This window comes from Prionailurus bengalensis, chromosome E1, assembly GCF_016509475.1.
Source record: "Prionailurus bengalensis isolate Pbe53 chromosome E1, Fcat_Pben_1.1_paternal_pri, whole genome shotgun sequence".
Taxonomy (NCBI): Eukaryota; Metazoa; Chordata; class Mammalia; order Carnivora; family Felidae; genus Prionailurus; species Prionailurus bengalensis.
The window spans coordinates 59,932,470-59,954,779 of NC_057347.1; the positions used below are offsets into that span (position 1 = coordinate 59,932,470).

The 22,310-nt window shown below is 65.9% G+C and overlaps 2 protein-coding genes across 3 annotated transcripts; one reads left to right on the plus strand and one right to left on the minus strand.

Annotated features, from left to right (window-relative positions):
- Window positions 1–2,509: 2,509 nt before the first annotated feature.
- On the plus strand, window positions 2,510–10,491 carry GCGR (glucagon receptor). Its single transcript, XM_043585381.1, has 14 exons — window positions 2,510–2,644; window positions 6,390–6,561; window positions 6,670–6,772; window positions 7,494–7,601; window positions 7,682–7,803; window positions 7,899–8,005; window positions 8,093–8,249; window positions 8,338–8,497; window positions 8,574–8,634; window positions 8,877–8,946; window positions 9,169–9,257; window positions 9,378–9,516; window positions 9,592–9,633; window positions 9,990–10,491. Exons 2-14 carry the CDS (start codon window positions 6,499–6,501, stop codon window positions 10,218–10,220), a joined length of 1,452 nt encoding a protein of 483 aa, XP_043441316.1. The 5' UTR covers window positions 2,510–2,644; window positions 6,390–6,498; the 3' UTR covers window positions 10,221–10,491.
- A 4,765-nt stretch (window positions 10,492–15,256) lies between these two features.
- Window positions 15,257–21,933, minus strand: MCRIP1 (MAPK regulated corepressor interacting protein 1). 2 transcript variants are annotated; one of them, XM_043585386.1, is made up of 5 exons: window positions 21,851–21,933; window positions 17,202–17,257; window positions 16,990–17,108; window positions 16,383–16,484; window positions 15,257–16,173 (listed from the first exon to the last, which is right to left on the minus strand). In XM_043585386.1, the coding sequence occupies exons 2-5, from the start codon at window positions 17,207–17,209 to the stop codon at window positions 16,109–16,111; spliced, it is 294 nt and encodes a 97-aa protein (XP_043441321.1). In that variant the 5' UTR covers window positions 17,210–17,257; window positions 21,851–21,933; the 3' UTR covers window positions 15,257–16,108. The 2 variants fall into 2 exon arrangements, with proteins under 2 accessions (XP_043441321.1, XP_043441322.1); XM_043585387.1 differs by lacking the exon at window positions 21,851–21,933 and adding an exon at window positions 21,647–21,725.
- Window positions 21,934–22,310: the final 377 nt, after the last annotated feature.

Here is a 22,310-nt window from a genome sequence, read left to right on the forward strand (position 1 = left end):
TAGGCGCTTCGTCCCCTCTTGCTGATAGAGGGGACATTTATGTGACAAGTTGGGGTGGGGAGTGCAAAGCCGGGAACAAAACTACGTCCAGTCCCGGGTCAGGAGCCCAGGGAAGGCGCCTGGAGGAACCGGTCCACGCTGTCAATGGCGGCTCTGTCTGGCCGGAGGACCCCCTTCTGGCTCCACCTTCTCTCCTGCAGCCCTGATGCCCCTCCCAACCCGGGCTCCCTCTGCCCTCGTTTCTGTTGTTCGGCCACCGGTCTGGCCACCGGTCTGGCCACCCTAGAACATGAGGGTGGGCGTCTGTCAGGCAAGCGGGCGCTGGGCCTGTGGGCAGCACTCCATAAGCTGGTCAAGCACCTGAATTAAGCCCTGCTGGGCTTCTCTCCAGACCTCGCGGTGCAGACAGATGGAGCCCGCATTCCAGTCTTCACCCTGGCCTTCCCCAGAGCCCAGCCAGCATACCTCCAGGGACATGCCACTCCCCTCAGAACCCTCGGGGACTCTGCAGCGGGCAGGCACCCTCCTCAGCACTCAGGCTCTGTGGGAAGGCCCAGCCCCCTCCTTTCCCGGCTCCCACTTTGTTTATGTCTTATGAGTTCCGTTATGTAAATAGAGGTGGCCCAGCCCTGGGAGGCCCCCCACCCCGACCTGTCCCATCCCCTTCTGATGCCCCCCCACCCCACCCCCCGCCCCCGCCCCAGTCCACACGTCACAGGTGTTGCCCCCACCCCCCATCTCTTTAGCTTGGGACCCAACCAGGGCTGCAGGGCAGGGTCTCCCTTGGGGATGGACGGGGCGTGACCCAGATCTGTGCCCCCCCCTCCACGGGCCCCACCACAGAAAGGTGCGGGGCGGGGGGGGGGGGGGAGCTGGAGGAAGGGGATAGGGGGAGGGTGGAGGCAGAGGCAAAAGGAGTCTTTGGAAGCTAACTCCCTCCCGCCCCCAGCCCAGCACCTGCACCCAACTAGCTGTGGCCCTAGGTGGAGCCACAGTTTCTGACCTTTGCCTCTGACCTTTGCCTTCTGCCCGTTCCCAGAATGAAAACAGAAAGGCTAGCTCTGGGGGCAGGGTCTCGGGTGGGCTGGTAAGAATGGAGGCCCGAAGGGCACCCCCACCCTGGGATGGGGTGTGCGGCCGGGCACAGAGATGTGCTAAAGACCGGCTACCTGTAGCCCAGCGGGGCCAGCTTTAGCTCTGTTCCGGGGACTGCGGGATGGGCGGCAGGGGGGGCCTACAGGTTCCAGTGCCCCCCTCAAACGGAAGCAGAGTCGAGAGAAGGGTCCCAAGCACCAAAAAAGGAGCTGGGCCAGGGAGGCCGTCCTGGGTGACAGTGGGTGGCTGGTCAGGGGTTGACGGTGGAGAAGAGACCCGATAGATTCCAGAGAGACGCAGAAGGAGAACGGAGATTTGCTGATGGACAGGAGGCCTTGGGACACTGCCCTGTGTCCAGAGGCGGGTGGGGTGGGTGGAGGAAGTCCCTCTGGGAACTGGGAGCAGGTGGGGGGAGAGGGCTTGGGGGGGGGGGCCTTGGGCACCCAGAGGAGGCGGGGGGCGGGGGGGGGGGAGACTGGGAGCTGTGAAGGAGAGAGAGAGCGCAGGGCAGTGAAGAGGGCGAGGGGGGAGTGCCACCCTGGAAGCCACAGACACCAGATAACGTTCTAGAAGGAGGGAGGACGGTTAGGGTCCCAGGATGCTGAAAGGCCAGGAAAGAGGAGGCCCCAAAGCGTCCCTGGGGTCTGGTAACCCTGAAGTCACTGGGCACAGAGCAGGGGCTGGGATTCAGGCTTTAGCCCCCTCCGGGGGGGCGGGGAGGAGAGGGCACCCTCAGGAGGGTGAGCCCAGGGCAGAAGTCTGGGGAGGAGGAGGTTGGGAGGAGCAGAGCGTCCCCGGGGCACCGGGAGCAGCGGCGGCATCGGTGGGAGGAGTCGGGTCCGGTGGCACCGGCAAGCCAGCGGTGCTGGAGAGGCCCCGAGGGCCCGGGCCGGGGGACACCCCACGGGCCGCCCTGCCCCCACCCAGCCCAGTCTGCCCCGTGGCGCGCTCGGAAGGAATGTCCCCCAGAGCCGCGGTGGGGGTAAGTGGGGTCCAGTCGGCGCGGCATCCGGGAAAGAGGCGGGGCGGGGCGGGGAGCGGGGAGGGGGGGCGGGGGGGCGCGAGAGGAGGGGACGTCGAGTCACAGCCCCCCTCCCGCCACGGCCAAGCGCTCTGCGCACCCCCACCAGTCCCCCCCGCGTCTCCTGTTCCCCGGGGTAGCCGCTGACCCGCCGCGACCCGGTCTGCAGACCCGTCCCGGGGGTGGGGGTCCGCAGGGCAGCGATCTGCGGGCAGGAGTCCGGGACCCGGGCGCGTCCGGAGGGCGGGGGCGGGGGCGGGAGCGCGGCGCCGGGTGGGGGAGGGCGGGCGGGGACCCTCCGTGCGGCTCCCCCTCCCCCCACCCCGCCCCCCGCGGGGCCGCTCCCGCCCCCGCCCCTCCGCCTCCGCCGCCGCCGCCGCCGCCGCCGCCACCGCCACCGCCACCGCCACCCAGCGTCGCCGCCGGAAAGTTTGCGCGCGGCGGGCGCGGGAGCGGAGCGGGCGCCGACCCGAGAGCGCGGAGGGCGGCGAGGAGCCGGGGCCGGAGCGGGAGGCCGAGCGGCACACGGTGAGCAACCCGGGCCCGGCCCCGAGGGGACGTCCCCGGAGCCCACCCGGCCAGGGCCCGCGGGGTGGGCAGCGCAGAAATGGCCGGCGGGGACCCCTGTCGTGGGCCGGGCGGTCTCAGGGCCCGGGGTGTCGCTGTCCTCACCCCGGCCGACACCTCCGTCCCCATCCGATTCGCCCTTCCAGCTCAGACGGTCAACCGGTCAACCGGGTCCCGCACCGTCGGGCAGTCTGGGGTCTCCTCCCTGGGGAGGGCGGCCGGGGTTGTGGGCGGTGGTCCCGGCGGCCAGGCGCTCTGTCCTGCGGCCCCAGTCAGCTCCCCACTCCTGTCCAGCACCCGCCCCCTTGGCCGCCCCCGCAAGGCGCCCACAAGCAGCTCTAAGGAGACACCCCAGAGATTCCCAGGGGGAGGGCAGAGGCAGTCCTGCTTGCCCCCTTTGGCCCCAGCTCCCCAGAACAGCCCCCCCTCCCCGTCCCCCCAGCCCCAGGTCCTCAGGACTCCCACTGCATCATCCCTTCTACCCGGCTTCCCCAGGAGGGGGCGAGTGGCGCTGCACCCTGCCCGGCCCATTCTTCCTGGGCCCACACTTGTCACTTTGACCCAGAGTGAGGGCCGGTGGCTGACCTGCTCTGCTCTGCCCCCACCATTCCAGTGCCCCCCCCCCCCCCACTACTTCCAGGCCTCGGGGTTTCTGTCCCCACCCTGAACCAACTGACCCCTGACGTCTGGGCACCCGCATGGTCACAGGACTGGCCCTGGCTGTCTCTTGGTCCCCCAGCGCTGGGGGATGAGGGTTGGAGGGGAATTGCACCCTGGCTGGCATCCGGGTCTGCCCCGCCCCACGGGGGTGGGGAGGACACGGGAGTCAGGCTTTGTCAACAGCCGGTGGCCCCTGATCCTGCCCCGAGGCCATGACCTTCCTGCTGCTTGCTCTGGTTTCACAAAAACACCCCCCACCCCCACTACCTCACACCCCTTTGAGGCTGGGAATCCTCAAACCCACCCATTTGGATCGAGGGGCAAACAGGGGGTGACCAGTGCAACCTAGCCGGTCCCCTGGACCAACCACCCATTCTGGGGCCCCTCCTCCAGTCCAGTCTGCCAGTCCTTCAGCTATCCCCAGTGGAAGCTGGTGGGATGGTGGCTGGGCCGTGAGCACCTAGGAGTGGTGCCTCGGCCAGGCTTGGGGCTGGGCACCCCCTGCAAGCCAGCCCAATAGGTGGTGTGGGGGGCGGCGGAATCCAAGGGGGAAGGGGAAAGGGTTGGGAAAGGGGACAGGAGGTGAGCGGAGCAGCTGGGGAAGGCCACCTCGTCCTTTCCTAGCCCACCAGACCTCCCACGAGGCCCCTGACTCTGCCTCTCCGCTTGAACCCCTGCCCACCTCTCCAGCACTGAGCTGACACTTGTGCGGGGGCAGTCCAGGACCAGGTCACCCGGTCCACGAAGGGAGGAGGCTCGGGTCCCTGGCGGGCCGTGCCCCACCCCCGCCGGCTCAAGCTAGGGTAAGAAGGTGGAAAATAGCTCTGGAACTGTGGCCGATGGGGGGCTGGGGGAGCCCCGGAGCCGCGTCTCCGCCTCTGACCGCCTCATCGTCTCGGCTTCAACCCTCATCCAATCCAGCAAATATTTATCCCGGGGCTGGATTTCAGTGCTCCCCGGCGGTAGGGCAGGGGCCTGGCCACGGTCATCCCGTGTGGCAAAGCTCATTTACTCCTCAAGATAGGGAAGCAGGGATCCTCATTTGTAAAGTGGGGAAACTGAGCCTCTGGGAAATTAAATTCTTTCCCCGTGGTCCCAGAACCGGAACGGGGCTGGCACGCGACGCCCTCTGTTGTGGGGCCGGCCTGGCATCTGGGTGCCGAAAGCCAGGGCCCGAGACCCTCAGCCTTGCACGGCCGAAAGTCAGCAAGGTGAGCTCCCCTTTTCCAGCCGGCCGCTCAGGTGCTGCCAGGCTTGTCCCGGCCGCCGCCCCCAGCTGTGGTCCGAGGGGCTGTCCTTCTGGCGTGGAGCTCCTCGCTGGTCCCTGCGGCTCCGCCGTCTCCCCAGTCTCCCCATCCCCAGCTGCGGGGCTGGGCAGGGAAAACCTACTGGGCGGTCCTTCCTCCCCGTGTCCCCTGCCTGCATCTTCCCTGTCCGCCGTGCCCCAGCCAGCCCTTGCCTCCCCCTCCCTGCCTCTGAGGCCACCCCTGCACCGCCGAGCCTGCCCACCAGCCCCTCCTCTCCCTCCTGCAAGAGGCTGGCTCCTGCCTGTTCCTTACCCACCCAGCTCAGTGGCCGGAGCCGGCAAGGGGCAGGGCAGAGGACGGGGCTGGCCGATCAGCATCAGGAGATAAGGCCCCTTGGGCGACCCCAGGGCTGGAGATACCTGAACTGGCCCTCATTCTCCACCTGCCTGCCACTTTCCCTGCCAAAAGGGTCCTCCACACTGTGGCGCCTCCGCTCCTGAGCCCTCAGCCAGCGTGTCCCCTCGCCTGGCTTGTAGACTGGGGACCGGTGACCGTTGGGTGAGGCTTCTACCGGGCTGGCCTGCACCCGTGGTCAGGGGCTGGGTCGGGAGCCCCACAGAAGTGCCCGTCCTGGATCACTGAGCTCTCACCCCACGTGGTGACGTCTCAGGGTCCCCTTAGGGCCGAGGAGTGAATTCAGGGGAGCCCTAGGTTGAGCTGGCCCCACGGGGGCCCAACTGGACACTGATGGGAGGAAGCTGAAACCTCCCACCTGCCTGCACCCCACCCCGCCCCCTCCCACCCCTGGCCGCTCACTGTTTTCCAGCCAACTGGTTGTCCATCTGTCCATCCATCCGTCCATCACTTGTTCACTCCTTGCCCGGGTGCCCACAGAAGGGATTATCCAGGGCCCTGGAGGACTCAGGCAAGCCATTCCTAAAGGAGTCCACACCCAGGCCCTAAGGGGCCCCTCCCTCCTGCCCTCGGGGAATTCACTCAGAGCCAAAGACAGGCTCTGAAGGCAAAGAAAGTCGATCCGATCTGCCACCCCAGATCTCCACTCAGACTCAGGCCAGGCCCAGGGCACCCCCCTGCAGGCACCACCACGGCGGGGGTCCCGAGCTTGGGCAGCCAGCCACCTGCATTATGTGCCCCAGGGGATCCAGGAAGCCAGGCCTGAGCCTTGGGTGGGGCCCAGAGGGTACCCCTCGACACCCCAGTCCTGGGAAGAGGGCACGTGTGTGACAGGGACCATCCTAGGCATGTGCCCGGCACTCCCGGCCCCTGGACGAGGCTGGGAGCTGGCCTGGGGCCACCTGGATAACCACGGCACTGTGATGGATGGCCCTGGCACCCCGCCCCGGCCTGGCAAGCTGCCTTTCCCAGGGGCTAAGAATAGGTAGGGAGGATGGCAAGGGCCGAAGGGAGGAGGTGGGTAGCCAGGGAGGCTGCTTCGAGCAGCTTTGTCGTCAGGCAGGATGGTGACCGCCACCAGCACGGGGCGGGGAGAGCTCTGGGCCCGTCAGAGCTGCAAGACAGACAGCCACCAGCCGTGGGAAACCCAGCTCCCCCCGGGGGAGACGGCACAGCCTCCACGACCCTGGGCAGCACCTCCTGGCACCGGGCCGGACCCCAACCCTGTCGTTGGCCAAGAGCGACTTCTGGCATCTTCTCCCTCCCGGCTCCCACTTCATCAACAGGACCAGAGGCTCGGAGGGGCGGTTTCAGGGAAGAAGAAAACCCCTCTGGTCGCAGCGGAGCCCAGCTGGCTCTCCTCACCCGTGGGGGTCCCTCCGCAGGCCCCGCTGCTTCGACCGGACTTCCCCAGAGGAGCGTGCGTGCCCAGGAGGACCGCTTTGCCCCAGCCGCACAGTCCCAGCCAAATGTGGGGGGCGGCCGCTCAGAGGCATGCCCCCCACCCGGCCACACCGCCCCCACTTTCTCCCGCTGCTGCTGCTGCTGGCCTGCCAGGTGAGCACCACGGCCAGACGCCCCGCCAGCCCCCCCGGGCTCCCACCCACCGGCCTGCCTCTCCCGCTGATGCAGTCCTGTCCCCTGTCCCTTCACCTGTCCGCCCAGCCACAGGCCCCCTCCGCCCAGGTGATGGACTTCCTGTTTGAGAAGTGGAAGCTGTACGGTGATCAGTGTCTCTACAACCTGAGCCTGCTGCCCCCCCCCACCGGTGAGCCCCTAGCCTTTCACCATGCCTGGCCCCCTGCCCACCCTCCCCCCGTTTATAGGGGAGCCGCGGAAAGGCCAGTCAGCGACTTATTCAAGGCCACACACCAGGAAAGAAAAGAAACGGTCCAGAACTGGGAGCTACACAGTCCCCCACCTCCCCCCCAGTCCGCTGCTGGTCCCAGGGGTCATGTCTTTGCCCCCATGGAGCTTCAGGCCCAGCGGGCAGATGGGGTGGTGAGGGAGGCAGCCCACACGAGGCCCGGGTGCAGAGGAAGATGGGCCATCGTGCGGCGCAGGCAGGGACAGGGACACATAAGTTCTGAGGGTCACTCGGGGTCACCGGGGGTACAGCAAGGGATTAGGGCAGACCGGGAGGGAGGCTCTCGAGAGCCGTTGTCCGACGGAGGGAGGGAGCCCGTGCTGGGCCGAGGGAAAGGGGATGTGAGCCACAGACTCGGGGCTGGACCCTGGAAGGAAGCCAACGGATAGGGGTTCGGCCCCCAGAGAGGGAGGCACTGCAAGGGGGCACTGGGAAGAGGGACGAGCCCGGGTGGGTTTGGGGCACGTTGGAGACGGCAGGTGTGCAAGGGGAGTGGGGAGGGCTGCATGCTGGGGAGCAGAGGATGATAGGCAGGGGCTTCTAAGAGGAGGCAGGACGGTCGGCCGCCTAGGCCGGGCCCTGCTGAGGGGCCCCTCCCAGCCCGCCCTGCTTTGCCTCGCAGAGCTGGTCTGTAACAGAACCTTCGACAAGTATTCCTGTTGGCCGGACACCCCTCCCAACACCACGGCCAACATCTCCTGCCCCTGGTACCTGCCCTGGCACCACAAAGGTAACTGTGGAGGCGCGGCGGGGCTTGGCCGAGGGGCGGGGCGCCGGGGGCCGGGGGCTGACCGGAGCCTGCCCCTCCAGTGCAACACCGCCTCGTCTTCAAGAAGTGCGGGCCTGACGGGCAGTGGGTGCGCGGGCCCCGGGGGCAGCCGTGGCGGAATGCGTCTCAGTGCCAGATGGACGACGACGAGATCGAGGTCCAGGTCAGCCCGCGGCGGGCGCGGCGGGGCCCCGGGGAGGGGGGCGGGAGGCGGGGCGCGGCGGCGCCCCAGCCCTGACCGGCCGCCGCGCTTTGCAGAAGGAGGTGGCCAAGATGTACAACAGCTTCCAGGTGATGTACACGGTGGGGTACTCTCTCTCCCTGGGGGCCCTGCTCCTGGCCCTCGCCACCCTGCTGGGCCTCAGGTACGCCCGCCCACCCTGCCCGGCCCCCCTCCGCCCCCACCGAGGGAAGCGGGCCGGCGGGCAGGCACCGACTCGCTGTCCCCGCAGCAAGCTGCACTGCACCCGAAACTACATCCACGCAAACCTGTTCGCGTCCTTCGTGCTCAAGGCCGGTTCCGTGCTGGTCATCGACACGCTGCTCAAGACCCGATACAGCCAGAAGATCGGCGACGACCTCAGCGTGAGCGTCTGGCTGAGTGATGGGGTGAGCACCCAGACCGGGCCTCCGGGCCTCCCGGCCCCAGGGCGGCAGGTGGCCGCGGGACCTGAGCTCACACCGCCCCTGCGGCCAGGCAGTGGCCGGCTGCCGGGTGGCCGCGGTGTTCATGCAGTACGGCATCGTGGCCAACTACTGCTGGCTGCTGGTGGAGGGCGTGTACCTGCACAGCCTGCTGGGCCTCGCCGCCTTCCCGGAGAGGAGCTTCTTCGCCCTCTACCTGGGCCTCGGCTGGGGTGAGTAGGCCGGTGCGGGGCGGAGGCGGGGCAGGCTGGCTGGGGCCACGGGACCACAGCCGCCCCCTCCCCACAGGTGCCCCCATGCTCTTCGTCATCCCCTGGGCTGTGGTCAAGTGTCTGTTTGAGAACATCCAGTGAGTATGGGCCGGCCAGAGGACAGGGCTGGGGGCGGCCGCAGGGTGCGGGCCGGGTGTGTGGGTGGTGGCGGGACAGCACTGTGGGCGGAGTCAATAGTCAGGGGGGCGCGGGGGGCGAGCCTGCCCAAGGATGGGGGTCACTTCCGGCCCTCTCCCTTCCTCTCCCAAGGCACTGACTAGGCCCCCCATGGGTGGGGGGAGGGGGTGCTGGCGGGACCTGAGCCGCCCCCGCCCTGCAGGTGCTGGACGAGCAACGATAACATGGGCTTCTGGTGGATCCTGCGCTTCCCCGTCTTCCTGGCGATCCTGGTGAGGAAGTGAGGCACGGGGCGGGGTACGGAGGCTGCCGGCGTCTGGCCCCCGCCCCCTCCTCCTGGGTGGGCCCCGGGGGCCTGAGGAGGCGGACAACCTTGTTGGCCGCAGGCGGGGAGGCCCTGGCCCTCGGCTGGGACACCAGGCGGTGCCCAAGCCCGGGCCGCGCGGCCGCCAGTGACAGGAGGGGCCGCCCTGAGCTCTGCCCTCCACACACAGATCAACCTCCTCATCTTCACCCGCGTCCTCCGCGTCCTCGTGGCCAAGCTGCGAGCCCGCCAGATGCGCTACACCGACTACAAGTTCCGGTGGGTGCGGGCAGCTTACGGACCCCGAGGCCAGGAGGAGGCGGGAGGGCTGGGGGCGCGGGGGACACCAGGGCCCCAGCGGGCAGGGCTGGGTCCTGCGGCTCAGGCTCCTTCCCACAGGCTGGCGAAGTCCACGCTGACCCTCATCCCCTTGCTGGGGGTCCACGAGGTGGTGTTTGCCTTCGTGACGGACGAGCACGCCCAGGGGACCCTGCGCTCCGCCAAGCTTTTCTTCGACCTCTTCCTCAGCTCCTTCCAGGTGCCCGCCCCGCCCCCTGTAACCACCCGGCCCCCTCCGGGCCTGGGTGAGGCCCTGACTGCCTCCTCTCTCCAGGGCCTGCTGGTGGCTGTTCTATACTGTTTCCTCAATAAGGAGGTAGGCGGGGAGGTCTGGGACCCGGCCTGCTGTTGGGGTCGGAGGGGAGCTTGGGCGCCCTGGCCTCACCCGTGCAGGGGGCACCCCCCACGTCCATCTGCATTCACTGGCCACGGTCCCCGTGATGCCGGGTGCTGCTCCCCCCCCCCCCCAGATGGTCAGCCTCGGCCTGGTGCTCGGGGCGTGCGCGGTGAAGAGGGGGGCCCGGGAACCGGAAGACCCCAGGGGCCCGTGGTGGTGCAGCCCGCCTTGTCTACACCCGGGCCGCCGCCGGCGGGTCCTTCAAGGCTGGGAGGTTGGGGGTCCCGGCGGGGGGGCGGGACTGGCCCGACCTGCCCCGCCCCCCCGCCCCCCAGGTGCAGTCGGAGCTGCTGCGGCGCTGGCACCGCTGGCACGTGGGCAACTCGCTGCGGGAACAGCGCCACGTGCACAGGCCCCCGGCCTCCGCCCGGCCCCGGGGCCGCCCCCCCAGCGCGAAGCTGCTGCTCTCCGGGGGCGGAGGCGGCAGCAACGGGGCCGGCCGGGACCCCTCCGCGGAGACCTGCCGGGTCAGCAGCCTCCCTGGGCTGGCCGAGAGCCCCTTCTAACGCCCCCGGGGGCCCCGGCCGAGGCCGGACTCGGGTGCTGAGAGAGGGCCCTGCTGAACCACCCGGAGCCCAGGCTGGAGGGACGGGAGCCGGACAGCGGCCCCACCGTCCACCCGTGCCCCGGTGTGGGAGGTCTGGGGGCCTCCCTTCTGCCCTGTGCTGGGGGGGGGGGGGCGGGGTGTGACGGGAAGCCGTTCTGTGAGCGCCTGCCGGTGTAGCCGGCGTTTAAGGACGTGTGTACCCTCCAACAATAAAGAGTCTGAGTAGCGGCCGCACCCCGTGGGGAGCTGGGCTGAAAGAGAGGGCGGGGCCGGGCCCAGGGCCTCCCCACGGAAGGGAGCAGCCTTGGATGAGGACTGCAGCTGGTGTGCTGCCTCTGGGAGCCCCCCATTTCCCCGATAACTTGGAGCTGGAACCCCTGAGGGGGTCCCAAAGCGCGAGCGGTGGCTGACAGCGCCCCTCCCCGTCCCCACCGGAGCCGTTTCTAGCCACCCTCCCATGCTGGTCTAGGTGGGGCCGGCCCATTCGTTTTGGCTCCCGACCCCCAGAGGGTCACCATCAGCCAGCGGAGGGGCGTGAAGGGGCGGACGATGGCGGAGGGAAGTCGGCCGGTGCCACAATCCTTCCGCCAACCCCGCGCGAACACCTCGGGCCCTCTCCTGGAGCCAGGGCTGAGCTCAGGCCCGATAGGGGCATCGGCAGACGATCCAGAACCGGATGTCCTCCACTGGCCGCTACTCGATCCCGGCTCTAACCCCAACAATTCGCAGACCATTTAGCAGATGAAGCGGGGAGGAACGGACCCCCCAGAATTGAAATGGTCTGAGTGACGGCAGCAGCACTATTTTCCCAAGACCTCTGCGCCGTCCTGACGTCATCGCTTAGCAGAGAAGCCCGACCCGCTCCACCCAAGTGAGTGCAGCAAGGACACTGTCCGTGGCATGATGGGTGGGCACCCTGCTTGGCAGGCAGCAAGGGCCGGTGCTCACCAGGGAAGAGCGATGTAGGTTCTTCCCTACACAGGAAGAACCAGGCGGTGCACTTAGGTGGGGAGCCCAGTTGCTTGGGGAGCACCCCGAGGTCAAGGTTGCCATCTTGGGGATAGTGTATCTGACGCGGGGATGGAGGCAAGTGCGGGAGGAGGAACGAGCGTGGGGATTGTGGTCACCCCTCCCGAGTGCCCATGCAGCCAGTGCGGTGACACCTGCTGGGCTGTGTGTCAGAGGAGAAAGGAGCCAGAGGAACAGAGAGCACAAGCTAACCAGCCTGCCAGGTGTCCCTGCCGCAAGGACCTGGGAGGTGACCACTGAGCTCTAGGGTGTGGGGTGCCCACAGCCCCCACAGGCCACGTGGGCTGGAGCTGCTCAGGCAGAGCCGGGCTAATTGGAGAAAATGAGAGGACAGAAGGCCTCTCAGGAAAGGTAAATAAAATTACTCACCCGCCAGGCACTGGGGCCCTCCCGAGGGGGCCTTCACCCGTGCTGCCCACACCCACCGCAGGCCCGGATGTGGCAGGGAGGGAAGGGGGGGGGGGGAGGTCAGGGAGGCACTGGAGACAAGTTAGGGGAGATTGAGCTCTTGCGTGGCCCAGGGGGGTCTCCAGCGTTACTGATTGATGGCAGTCTGCAGAGCCGACTGTGCCTCTGTAGGACTGGTGGGCAGTGCCAGCCATGCAGCTGGAAGACTGAGGGCCTTGACCTTGAGGCTTCAGGCTACCCCTTGTGCCAGGGCCTCCCAAGCCCCTGCCCACAGGGCACCCCTGCCAGCCCTTGATGCCCGGAAGCCTGTGTGGGCACAAGGAGGGCGTAAGCTCTCCTTCACGCCAGCTGAGCTCAGGGGTGGTGACTGCCTTGGGGAGTGTGCCACTCACCTAGTGGCCTCCTGACAGCCCTCCCTATCCTGACTCCCTCTGCCCTTATCCTCCTTCACCCTTGTCCCTGTCCCCACGGGAACTGGAGCAGACCGGTAGAGCTGAGGGTGGAGGCGGAGGTCTGGCAGGGGCTGGACCTGCCCAGCCAATAAACACTGGCTCTGACCAGGCAGCCCTGCAAGTAGGGAGGAGGGGGGTGGTTCGAGAAACCCACTTTCTCACAGCCCAGCACCCCCGCCTCTCTCTGCCCAGGAGAATGAACACTCCAGGCCCTCTGCCTTCCCCATCGCTACCACAGTCCTTCACCTCAGGCCTTACCCCCAAAGAACACATGGGTACTGCCTTGCCTGTGTGCACATGCATGTGTGTGTACATACGCGCTACTAAAATGAGTGTGAAGAACAAGAAAGAGGAATACCTAGACTACAATAAACAGGGATCAAACCTAGGAGAGTTGAGAGGTCATTCCCCAGGATGGCAGCTCTGCACCAGAGTGCATCACTAGGTGGAGGGCGGACAGCTCCAGGCGAGACACCCTCAAGAGGACCAAAGTGACTAAACCGAGGGGAAATTTAAATGACCTGGTGGAGAATTCAGGACTTAATTAGTGTTAATACATAGAAAACTAAGCAAATGAAAAAAAGAAGGCAATTAATAACTTCAAGGAAAACAAAAAGTTGGGCAGGACAGAAAAACAATCACAATTTACCACATGGTTCAGCTTCAAATACAAACATAGACGTCAGAATGTAAATACTCAACACTGATGTAACCAAAGGTAGGGGAGAAAAAAAGAACTGTCTAGGAAGAATAGTGAATGGGAACGGCGTATGTGTGTAGTGGAAAATCAAGAAGGAACAGCATATGTTTGCCACTTAGAAATACAAGTCAAAGAATCAGCTGAAGAGCTGAAAAGGGTTGCCTGTGGGTGGCGGAGGGGTAGGAGAAGACTGAGGGCTGCTGGTCCACTCTCTGAGCTGCCTCAACCTCTTCCTGGACACTTTGGCAAACCTCAGCCCCAGATCCTCCCCCTGCCTGCTCTTTCTCTGACCTTTCCTCTGCTCAGTCCCCTTTCCTGCTTCCTCCTCCCCTCCCTGATGGCCCTGCCCAGGGACCAGGCCACATTTCTCATCAATTTGTGAAAACTATCTTTCTAGATGATTCCCAATTTTATCTCCAGCCCCTGTGGCTCTCTCATATCCACACTTTGGACCCATCTTCCCACGTAACACTTCAAATCCTACAATCCACAGAGCTCCTCACTGCCCCACCCCCACCCCCAGCTTCCTCTTTCTAGAGTTCACTGAGATAGCCCTAATAGGTCTCTCTCCTTCTACCCTGAAACTGCCTACAGTCCTTTCTCAACTTTGGCAGCCAAAGTGATCATATTACATCCAAGGTCTCTTCCTATGAATCCCATCAGGCCTCTATATCTCACTTCAGTTTACAGAAACGCAGGGGACAGAGGAGTCCGTTAACAGAAGGAGGTGAATGGCCAAATCCAGAGTGTGGGAAACCCCACTTTGAAGCACCCCAGGGTCCTCAATACCCAAATGGGGCAGGGCAGCTGTTAAGACTTAAGGGACGTGTCAAGCAGAGGCAGCTGATGCACTCTGCCTTCCCATCCTGGGTCCGTGACCCACCAAGAATGCATTTAGATAAGGGGAATGTGGACTGGGGATTATTGTTCATGCTCGACACATGAACATGCTCAATATTTACTAAATTAAAATTCTGATAAAACTAAAGTCCTAAAACTTGAATTAGGGCAGTCTCTTACAGGAGGCCATTTCATTCATGAAACCAGGGTAATAAAACTTGCCCCACGGAGTCACTGACATCGAATGAAATGACGTGCACACGTGCAGCATACAACGTGGAGAAACAGACGCAGCCCTGGTCCACCACGCTGCCCGCTGCCCTCACTGTTCCGAGGTGAGGCGTCTCCAGCCACTCGTAGGCAGCCGCACAGCGCTGGCGAAGGCACCTTGGACAGGGAGGTGGCAGCACTGCTGGGGCTGGGCTCAGCCCGGAGGACCCATGCCCACCAGAGGGCTGGGCCAGGCCAACAGGGAGGACTTCTGCCCAACCACCACCTCCCACTAGCTAGCATCCCTCCACCCCATGTCTGCCCCTTCCCCCCTGGTCCCAAGACCCCCTTTACGACCACAGAGTCCTCATCCACCGGTCATAATCTCCAAATGGACACCTGGACCCCAAGTTAGGGAAGGGGTGGTTCCACACCTAGCCGGCATGCCTCCTCCGATCTGCCCTGCCCCCACCCGTCCCCTGCCCCCCGAGCCTCCACCCACCTCCCAGGTGCTCTGGACAGACACCACAGGCTGAGGGCCTCCATTTCACAGAAAAGCTAAGTTTGCAGGGACATGGAGAGTGAAAAAGGCTTCGAGGGGGTGTCCTGTGGTCCCCCCCCCCACAGTGGTGGGGTGTACGGGTCCACGGCTATCACCACTAGTGCACGAGGCCAGGGAGGGTAGCTGCGGGCACTCAAACCCTCTGCAAAACACCCCACGGGTCCCCAGGGAGCAAACAAGGCCACGTGGTTAGAGGCTTGGCTCAGGGCCTGGCACCAGCCAGCGCCCACTGGCAGCGAGCCAAGGCGGCTGTTTATTGCATGACCTGTCCTTCCTGTGCCCCTTCCCTGGGGAGCCCCCCTCCCCCCACCGGAGAAGATGCCTCCTGGAGCCACCTGTAGGGCCCCAGAATACTCTTCCAGGAAACAGTGTTCCCAAAATAAATTCCAATTTGGCTTATCTGGGCCTGGCCTGCCAGGGCTTTCCAGGTTTGAAGGTCAAGTGCACTTGGGTCTCTCTCGGGGCTCAACGGCCACCCCTTCATCTGAACAGCAGCGAAGCCACTTCCCTCCGGGTTCCAGCACAGAGGTTCAGGGCTGCAGAGGGAGGCTGCTGCCTGCAGGGCCCCGCCCTTAAGAGGATGGTCCCCTGAAGAGCATAGAGCCACCCCAACCGATCTCTCCTCCAGAAAGCCCCACGTCCACCTCCCACGGCCCCCCAGGAGGCCTGAACCCCCCTAGAGGATCCCAGGGATCAGATGAAATTTCTGGATTCTGGCGCCCGGACCGTGACCTTGGACCTCCAGCCCCGCGTGGGCTGCTGGGACAGGGGCCTGACAGACCAAGGGGGGCCGATCCAGCGCCACCCGCCTTTATTCACTGGTCCTTGGGCTTCAGTCACAGACACTTGCTTTTGGAGAGCACAGGAAGAAAGGGGGGCCCTGGTGACCGTCCCAGCACACAGCACAGGGCCAAGGCCAGCCTCATACCCCTGCCCAAGGGGGCTGCTGTGGCCACAGGGCCACAGACAACAAGGGGCTAGGCCTGGTTGCCCAGGACCCCTTCTGAGCGGGTGCTCGCAACATCCCAGGCCCAGAGGGCTGGTGCCAACCCGAAGCTGATGCAGGGAAGGACAGGGCCAGTCTGGACAGTGGGGTGAAGAATTAGGTGCTCCCCAACGTGTCCAGGCCAGAGAAGCAGCAGGAGTTGGTAGGGAATACAACAGGTATGGAAGGGCCACCCTTGTCCTGCCTCCTGGCCACTTCAGGGCCAAGGCCAGCCCAGTACCACCAGCCTGGGAGACGGCACAGGCCCCCCCAGGTCTCCCTCGTGACCTTGGAAGTGGCCGGGGGGCAGGGGGTGGGGGCAATGAAGGTGACGGGAGGTGGAGGGGAGTCAGAGCCGAGGCCCTGGGGTGGGGGCAGGCAGCTCCGAGGAGACAACTACAGGGAGAGCGGGGGCTGGCAGGGCCCAGACCCGCCCAGGGGCAGGGGCAGCTCGAGACCCCCTAGGAGGAAAGGAGGGGGCTCGGGGAGGAAGGGCAGGCCTTGGCCACCAATCGTGCCCCTCCCGGTCCTGGGGTTGACAGCCCCCTGGGCACACGGCCCCTCCCCCTCCCAGGAACTGAGCCCACGGGAGACCAACATCAGGTGGCACCCGGGTCTCCCAGAGGCAGGGGGGTGGGGGGGTGGGGAGGGGACACCGGCTTCAGGACTTCTTGGCGTCAGGCGTGCTCCGGCGCTTCAGGTCACCCAGGTCGATGGGCTTGAAGGCTGTCAGGGGACGGGGCGGTCAACGGTGGCACAGACGGAGACCGGGCCCGGGCCCCCCATCCCGTACCTGCCTCTGGAAGCCCTGGGCCCGGACCCGTGCTGCCAAACCGCGTCGCGAGTGGGCAGCCCTCTTGCCCTCCGCCCTCCACCCTCCGCGGCGCGGGGCCCCTGGCCAGGCCCCTCCCTCCCGGGTCGTCTTCCCCACTCACTCTTCAGACTGGGGTTGGGGACCTTCTCCACGTACTCCTCCACCAGGCCCCGCTCGCTGCCCGACATCTGGCTCCGCAGGTCTCGCTCCACTCCCTGCCAGGCTGCGGAGGGCAGGGAGGACGTCAGATCCCCCAGCGCGGCCGGGCGGTGGCAGGTGGAGCCCACGCACGCTCAGCACCCTCGCCCCTTCCCAGCCCTCAGAGCTCCGCCCCTTGTCTGTAGGGGGCTGCGGTCACAGAGACACGCGACACGCGGGACCCGGCAGCTCTCCTCCAGGAGGCTCTGGGCCTCTCCCGCCTCCTGGCACACTCATCACGCACACGCTCGTATGCCCCGGCCACACTTCTGGACACCCCTGGGTCCTCCTGGGGTGCACCGTCTGCCCGTCTTCCACAACGGTCCCCTGTCCTCAAGGAAACCTGGCCCGCTCCAAATGGGGCCTGTCCTAGGAGCTGCCCGCCTCCCACTACAAGGACCGGGTCTCCTCACCAGACAAGTCCCCAGTGACCCCAGCTGCCGGGCCCCTGAAGGCCAGGGGAGAGCCCGTATCCCGGAATGGCAAGAGGGGGGTTCTGGAGAGTTCCCGGCTGGCGGTGCCCCGCGTACCTTCGTAAATGAAGCGCACATTCTCCTCATGGGCCGGGGTGAAGATCTCGCTGCTGCTGGGGGGAGAGCGGGGGCTACTGTTCCTCTTGCCGTTGTAGACGACTCTGGAGACGGGGGAACTGGGGGGGCCCAGCACGTGAGGAAGGGCTGGGGGCAGAGTGGGGCCCACCCCCGGACCCCTGGGCGAGGCCGCTCCACAACCCGAGACCCACCTGGTCATCGCGGGGGTGTCTGGTCCTCACGCTCCGCTGCCGGGTCCCCTCGGCCTCTAGGAGAGAAGCCCAGACCCCAGAGGTGGGACAGAGTCGCGCCTCCTCCCTCAAGCTGCCCACCGGGGTCCCTCAAGGCTGGGGCGCAGCCCCAGTGTGGGCAGAGTCAAGCACGTGGAGGCTGGGGGCCAGCAGCCGGCACCTGCGCTCAGAGCAGCCTCGGTTCTGGGCAGATCCCGGCGCCTGGGCCCCCGCTACCCAGGGAGCCCCTTCCCCCGCAGTCAGGCAGCCTGGGAAGGCGCCGGCAGCAGAGCCCAGATGCCCCCTTTCCAGAGTCCCGGGACACCTGTCAGGGAAGCGTGGGCCTGCGGGAAAGGGCTGCCACCATCCCAGTGAACCCCACCTCCGCCCTCACTGCCTGCGGGGCCCGGGGGCCGTCTCCACTGAGCCTGGTTCCCTGTCTGCGGGGCCGAGCTTCCTCAGTGAGGAGCTGAGCAGAGCCGGGGCTTCCTGGTCCCAGAGGCCGGGGCGCGAGGGAACTGGGGCCCTGGACACAGAACCCAACGGGGAAGGAGGGCCGGGGTAAAGGTGCGAGCCTGGAAGCAGCAGCTGGGCCTGACCGAGGGACCGAGACCCTGGGGTGCCGCCTGCTTGCGGCCATAGCCCTGGGCGGGGGTTACTCTCAGGCTCACTCTAAAACCAGCCAGCTGGACAGGGTTCCCTCTCTGGTGGACGACACAGCACAGGGTGAGGATGCTGCCTACTGCCCACACGGGGCCGGTCCCAGGCCTGGCCTCAGGACAGGACAAGCCTAGGTGCCAGGGGCGGACGGAGGGGGCCCTGAACGCAAGAGCCCCCGCCCCTGCGGCCCCAGCGTGCAGCTACAGGCCTTCCCAGAGGGCTGGAGCGGCGGGACGCTGTGGACACCCGCTCTCCGGTTCGCTCGCCGTCTCACCAATGATCAGGCATTTGAACACCCGCACAGCTGAACGCAAGCCCAGGCGGCAGAGCAAGAACAACAAAAAAAAGCACAGAACCAGCTTCCTGGAGGGTGCGTGCAACCCATGCCCCTCCCTCACAAAGTGACGTCTTCTTTCTTGGACTCAGGGGTCTCCCTGCCCTGGTCCTGTCTCCCAGGCGCCGGCCCCTGGAACACCAGAGCAAAGAGGGAGCCCTCTCGGGCCTAAGGGTGCACTGGTCGACCCGGGGGGCTATCGGCAGTGGGACACGGCGGGGAAGCTCCGGTCCTGCCACAGGATGGCCCCCCGCCTCGGCCAGGCCCCCCTCTCCTCCTGTACTTTGCTCTCCTCAACCCCGGAGGCCACTGCTCAGGGCACCTGCCTTCCCAGCCTCACCCGCCCCAATTCGGGCCTCTCCCCGCACGGCAGCCTCTGCCTCTTTTGGCCACAGCCTCTGGGGGCCACCCAGCCTTTGTGGGCACTGTGGCGTCATCTCAGGGCCGCCTACTCACCCTCTCGGGCTAACTCAGGTGCTGACCCCCTCCTGGCTCCGGTCGCCCTGCCTGCAGGCACGTGCCGAATGGGGTTCTCTGGACACCTCACCAGCTCCCCTGTCCCTGCAGACCTAAGGCCAAACCCGGGTTGGGCCCAGAGCAGCTGGCCCGCAGGGCTGTGCCTGAGACCAGAGCCCTGGACCCACAAGGCACTCGGTCCCCACACCAGGGACCCGGCCCCACTGCCTGCTGGGCTTCCTGACCAAACCAGGAGCAGGATGAGGTCACATCAGTTCCCTGTCCCAGGGCTGTGCATCTGTCAGCAAAGGCCCGCCTGTACGGACATCCTACTTTAGCTAAAGAGGTTTCTGCTACTCTGGAAAGACAGGACTGGCCACACAGTCAGCAGGTTCTCACCCCCTGGGGACTTGAAGAACGAGGCTAATATAACATTGATGGGCGCCGCCTTCCGCCTCCTTCTGCAGCAGAAAATCACACCCCACCCAGCTGACTCTGCCACGGCCTAGGTCCTACCAACCCGTCTTCCCAGGAACATCTGGGTCCTCCTGCCCCCTCCAGAGCTCAGCTTCAGGCCCTGGGTCTTCACCACCGAGACCTTGTACTGCCCCCCCACCCCCCGGGCCCTGCCGCCCGGCAAGACCCGGGGGCACTGAGAGACTTCTCCTGGAAAGAGACCAGGGGCCTGGTGCCTTCCTGGAGACAGAAAGGACAGTGACCCGCCACTCGCTCACCCTCATCACCTCTTCCCATGTGCAGCCGCCCCTCCTGCATCTACCACCCCTCGCAACACGACAGCCAGCTGCACCATTGTCCCCCACCCTTGTCCCAATTCCCCTCCCCAAATAATTCCCCACCCTGCACGCCCTGGGCCCTCTAAAGCCATCAAGCCCTCAATCTGGCCCCAGTCCGTTTCTTCAGGTGTCACCCATTGCTGGGCCCACCCCCACACACAGTATAAACAGAGCCGTCTCTGCCAGCTGCCGTCACCACGGAGAACCACACGCGAATGCCCCCTTTGTGCGCCTTGACTCTTATCCAAGCCCACGGCAGGGCCCAGAACCATTCTGTGGCTGGAGATCATCCACCCCCTGCTCTGCTGCCTCCAGGGAAATCCCTCCCTCTCTGGACCTCAGAGAACTCACTGAAGCCAAAGCAGCCCCCGAGATGGCTCGCCAGGGTCTCCCGCTTGACGGGGACCCCAGCACAACCATGTGGAGCTACCACCTCGAACGACACCTCTGTGGCTCCTCATCCAATAGGACCACAGACATGCCCTCAGACAGGACCGTCCTAGGAAGAGCGCGCTAACTGGGCACTTCTGGGAGCGGAAGGGCCACTGTTGACCACAAAGCACGACTGTGGACAGTGCTGGACACACCGAATGCAGAGCCAGCCACTCAGAGGAAGGCAGAGGCCCAGGAAAGTCCAGCATATGTGAAGAGGCTGCGGTACCGCCAGCCACAGCAAGCACTTGCTACGGGCTGGTTACAGGCTTGCTGGGCACAGCAGCCCGGCACCCAGCAAGGCAGAGTCTGAACGCCAAGGAGCCCTAGCCTCTGGGCCTCCGGGGCAGCAGACAGGGCCAGGCCCGGACAGCTCAGCCGACCTGAGCCCTCCGGAGCCCACCACTGCCCTTGCCTGCACCCCTGCCAGGTCCCAGGACACCCCTGACGTCAATGTGGCTGTGCTCAGAGACAAGGAGGGAGTCTTCCAGATGGGTGAATTTTGTACCTTGCCCTTCCATGGGAACCAAGGACTTCAGAGACCTCCTAGGGGAAGGCAGGGCATTGGGGGGGGGGACCCGAAGCCCAGCCTCTGGCCACCCAGTCTCAAATTCTTCCTCCCCCCCCCCCCCACAGCCATATGCTTTAGGACAGGAAAGAAGATGCTACTTTGTTTTCCAGAAAAGTGACAATGAGTATTCCAGAATTAGAATCGGTGATGCAAATGGTGGGCATTCCTTTAGAATTTCCGATGTTAAATTTTTCTTAGATTCCGCTTTCCCATCACATCCTGTGTCTTTGTGGTACTCAACAGTTTCAGCCACTAAGACTTCTAGAAATGATGTTACCCCAACAACAGCCAGAATACTGCTGTACGCCACGTCCAACAGGGGCTTTCCCTTGAAGACCCCTCAGGCCAAGCCCCTAGCACTGCCCCACCCCCACACCCTCTTTTCTGGCTGCTGGCAGCCGCTCCCATCCCCAGCAACAGACCAGCGCGAGCGTGTGCACCCCCCACCACGTGACCTGGAAACCTCAGCTCACCCCAAATCAAGCCCACGCCCCGCTTCCTCTCCTCCCCACTCCCACTCCTCTTTTAAAGCTCTCTACCCAGGACTCCCTCACTGCTCACCACAGACACCTCAGGGCCTTTGCTCAAGGTGTCCCCTCTGCCCAACGTGATCTGACTCATCCTTGGGAGTCAGCTGCAAGACAGCCTTTTCTTGGAAGTCTCCCTGGGGCTGGGCGGAGAATACAACTTTTGCACCTCCGTATCATCTGATGTTTATGACAGCCCGGTGGCCTTCGTGATTAGAAAGCCGACCTCCACACGGCTTCCACCCCATCTCTGGAAGCCCCCTACGGTGGTCAGGCCCTGCAACCCAGGGAGCTCCCCGAGGGCGGGGCAGACGCAGGCGCGTCTTCCCCCGTTTCCACCCTGCACCTGGCACCGCACCACCTGGCCTGCGGAGGCCGGGGCTGTGGGAAAGGCTGGATAACGGAAGGCAGGGAAAACGGCGGGGGGCCTGGCCAGCTGCATTCCAAGAGCCAAGGAGCATCCTCAGGAATGCTCCCTTCGGAAAGGGGGGAAGGCAGGACATTTGTCAACCGCCGCGGCGGCAGCTTCAGAGAATGGAAAGGGCGGGCCCATCGCTGCCCCTTCCGCGCCCGTCTCCCCCGGGGGGACCCAGGCGCCGCGTCCCGGGGCAGGTGCGGACCGGCCCCGCCACGTCCCCACGCCCCCTCCTCACCGCACCGCCCGCGGCGGGATGCGCGCCCCCCCCCCCCAGCAGGCCCAGGGACTCAGGCGCAGCGGACGGAGCGGGGCGCCCGGTCCCGGCCCTCCGCGACCCCGCCCGGGCCCTGCCCTCGCGAGCCGCCGAGCCAGGGCGGGTCCCGGCCGCGCCCGCCCCGCCCCGCCTCCGCCCCCGCCCCCGCCCCCGCTCCCGCCTCACCTCGCCCGCTCGGCCACCGCCGCCGCCGCCAGCTGGGGCCCGGCCGGAAGTGACGCCACCACCGCGCGCGCAGGCGCAGGCGCGGGGGGCACGTGACCGGCGCGCGCGCCTGGGGGCGGGGGCGGGGCCGCTGGGGGCGGGGCCAGAGACCGGGGGACCACGGGACGGGCGCCTTCGGTTTCGTTAGGTCCAGGGTCGCCGGGGTACCGGGGGGAAGCGGCGGGAGCGGGGGCTGCAGAGCCGAGGGGAGCGGAGCTGAGGGCTGGGGACGCTGGGGTTCTGGGAGTCGGGGGCCGGCGGGGTCAGAGACCTCAGACCCCGGAGCCCCGAGACGCTGGCTCCCTTCCCTGGCGCTGCCCCCTGCACCCCCACGCCTGGCGCTGGGATGGCAGGGCCCACTGACCACCGGAAGCGGGAGAACCGGGACGGCCCCGTGCCCAGTAATCAGGCTACCACCAGG

What these genes read in the sequence shown, in the direction of transcription:
- GCGR (XM_043585381.1), top strand. Translation starts at nt 6,499, where the DNA reads ATGCCCCCCACCCGGCCACACCGCCCCCACTTTCTCCCGCTGCTGCTG. An exon ending in CCTGCTGCCCCCCCCCACCG is followed by an intron (nt 6,773 to 7,493) that starts GTGAGCCCCTAG and finishes TTTGCCTCGCAG; the next exon opens with AGCTGGTCTGTAACAGAACC. An exon ending in CCGTCTTCCTGGCGATCCTG is followed by an intron (nt 8,947 to 9,168) that starts GTGAGGAAGTGA and finishes CTCCACACACAG; the next exon opens with ATCAACCTCCTCATCTTCAC.
- MCRIP1 (XM_043585386.1), bottom strand. An exon ending in TGTGCGCTTCATTTACGAAG is followed by an intron (nt 16,485 to 16,989) that starts GTACGCGGGGCA and finishes TGCCCTCCGCAG; the next exon opens with CCTGGCAGGGAGTGGAGCGA. An exon ending in CCCCAACCCCAGTCTGAAGA is followed by an intron (nt 16,174 to 16,382) that starts GTGAGTGGGGAA and finishes GTCCCCTGACAG; the next exon opens with CCTTCAAGCCCATCGACCTG.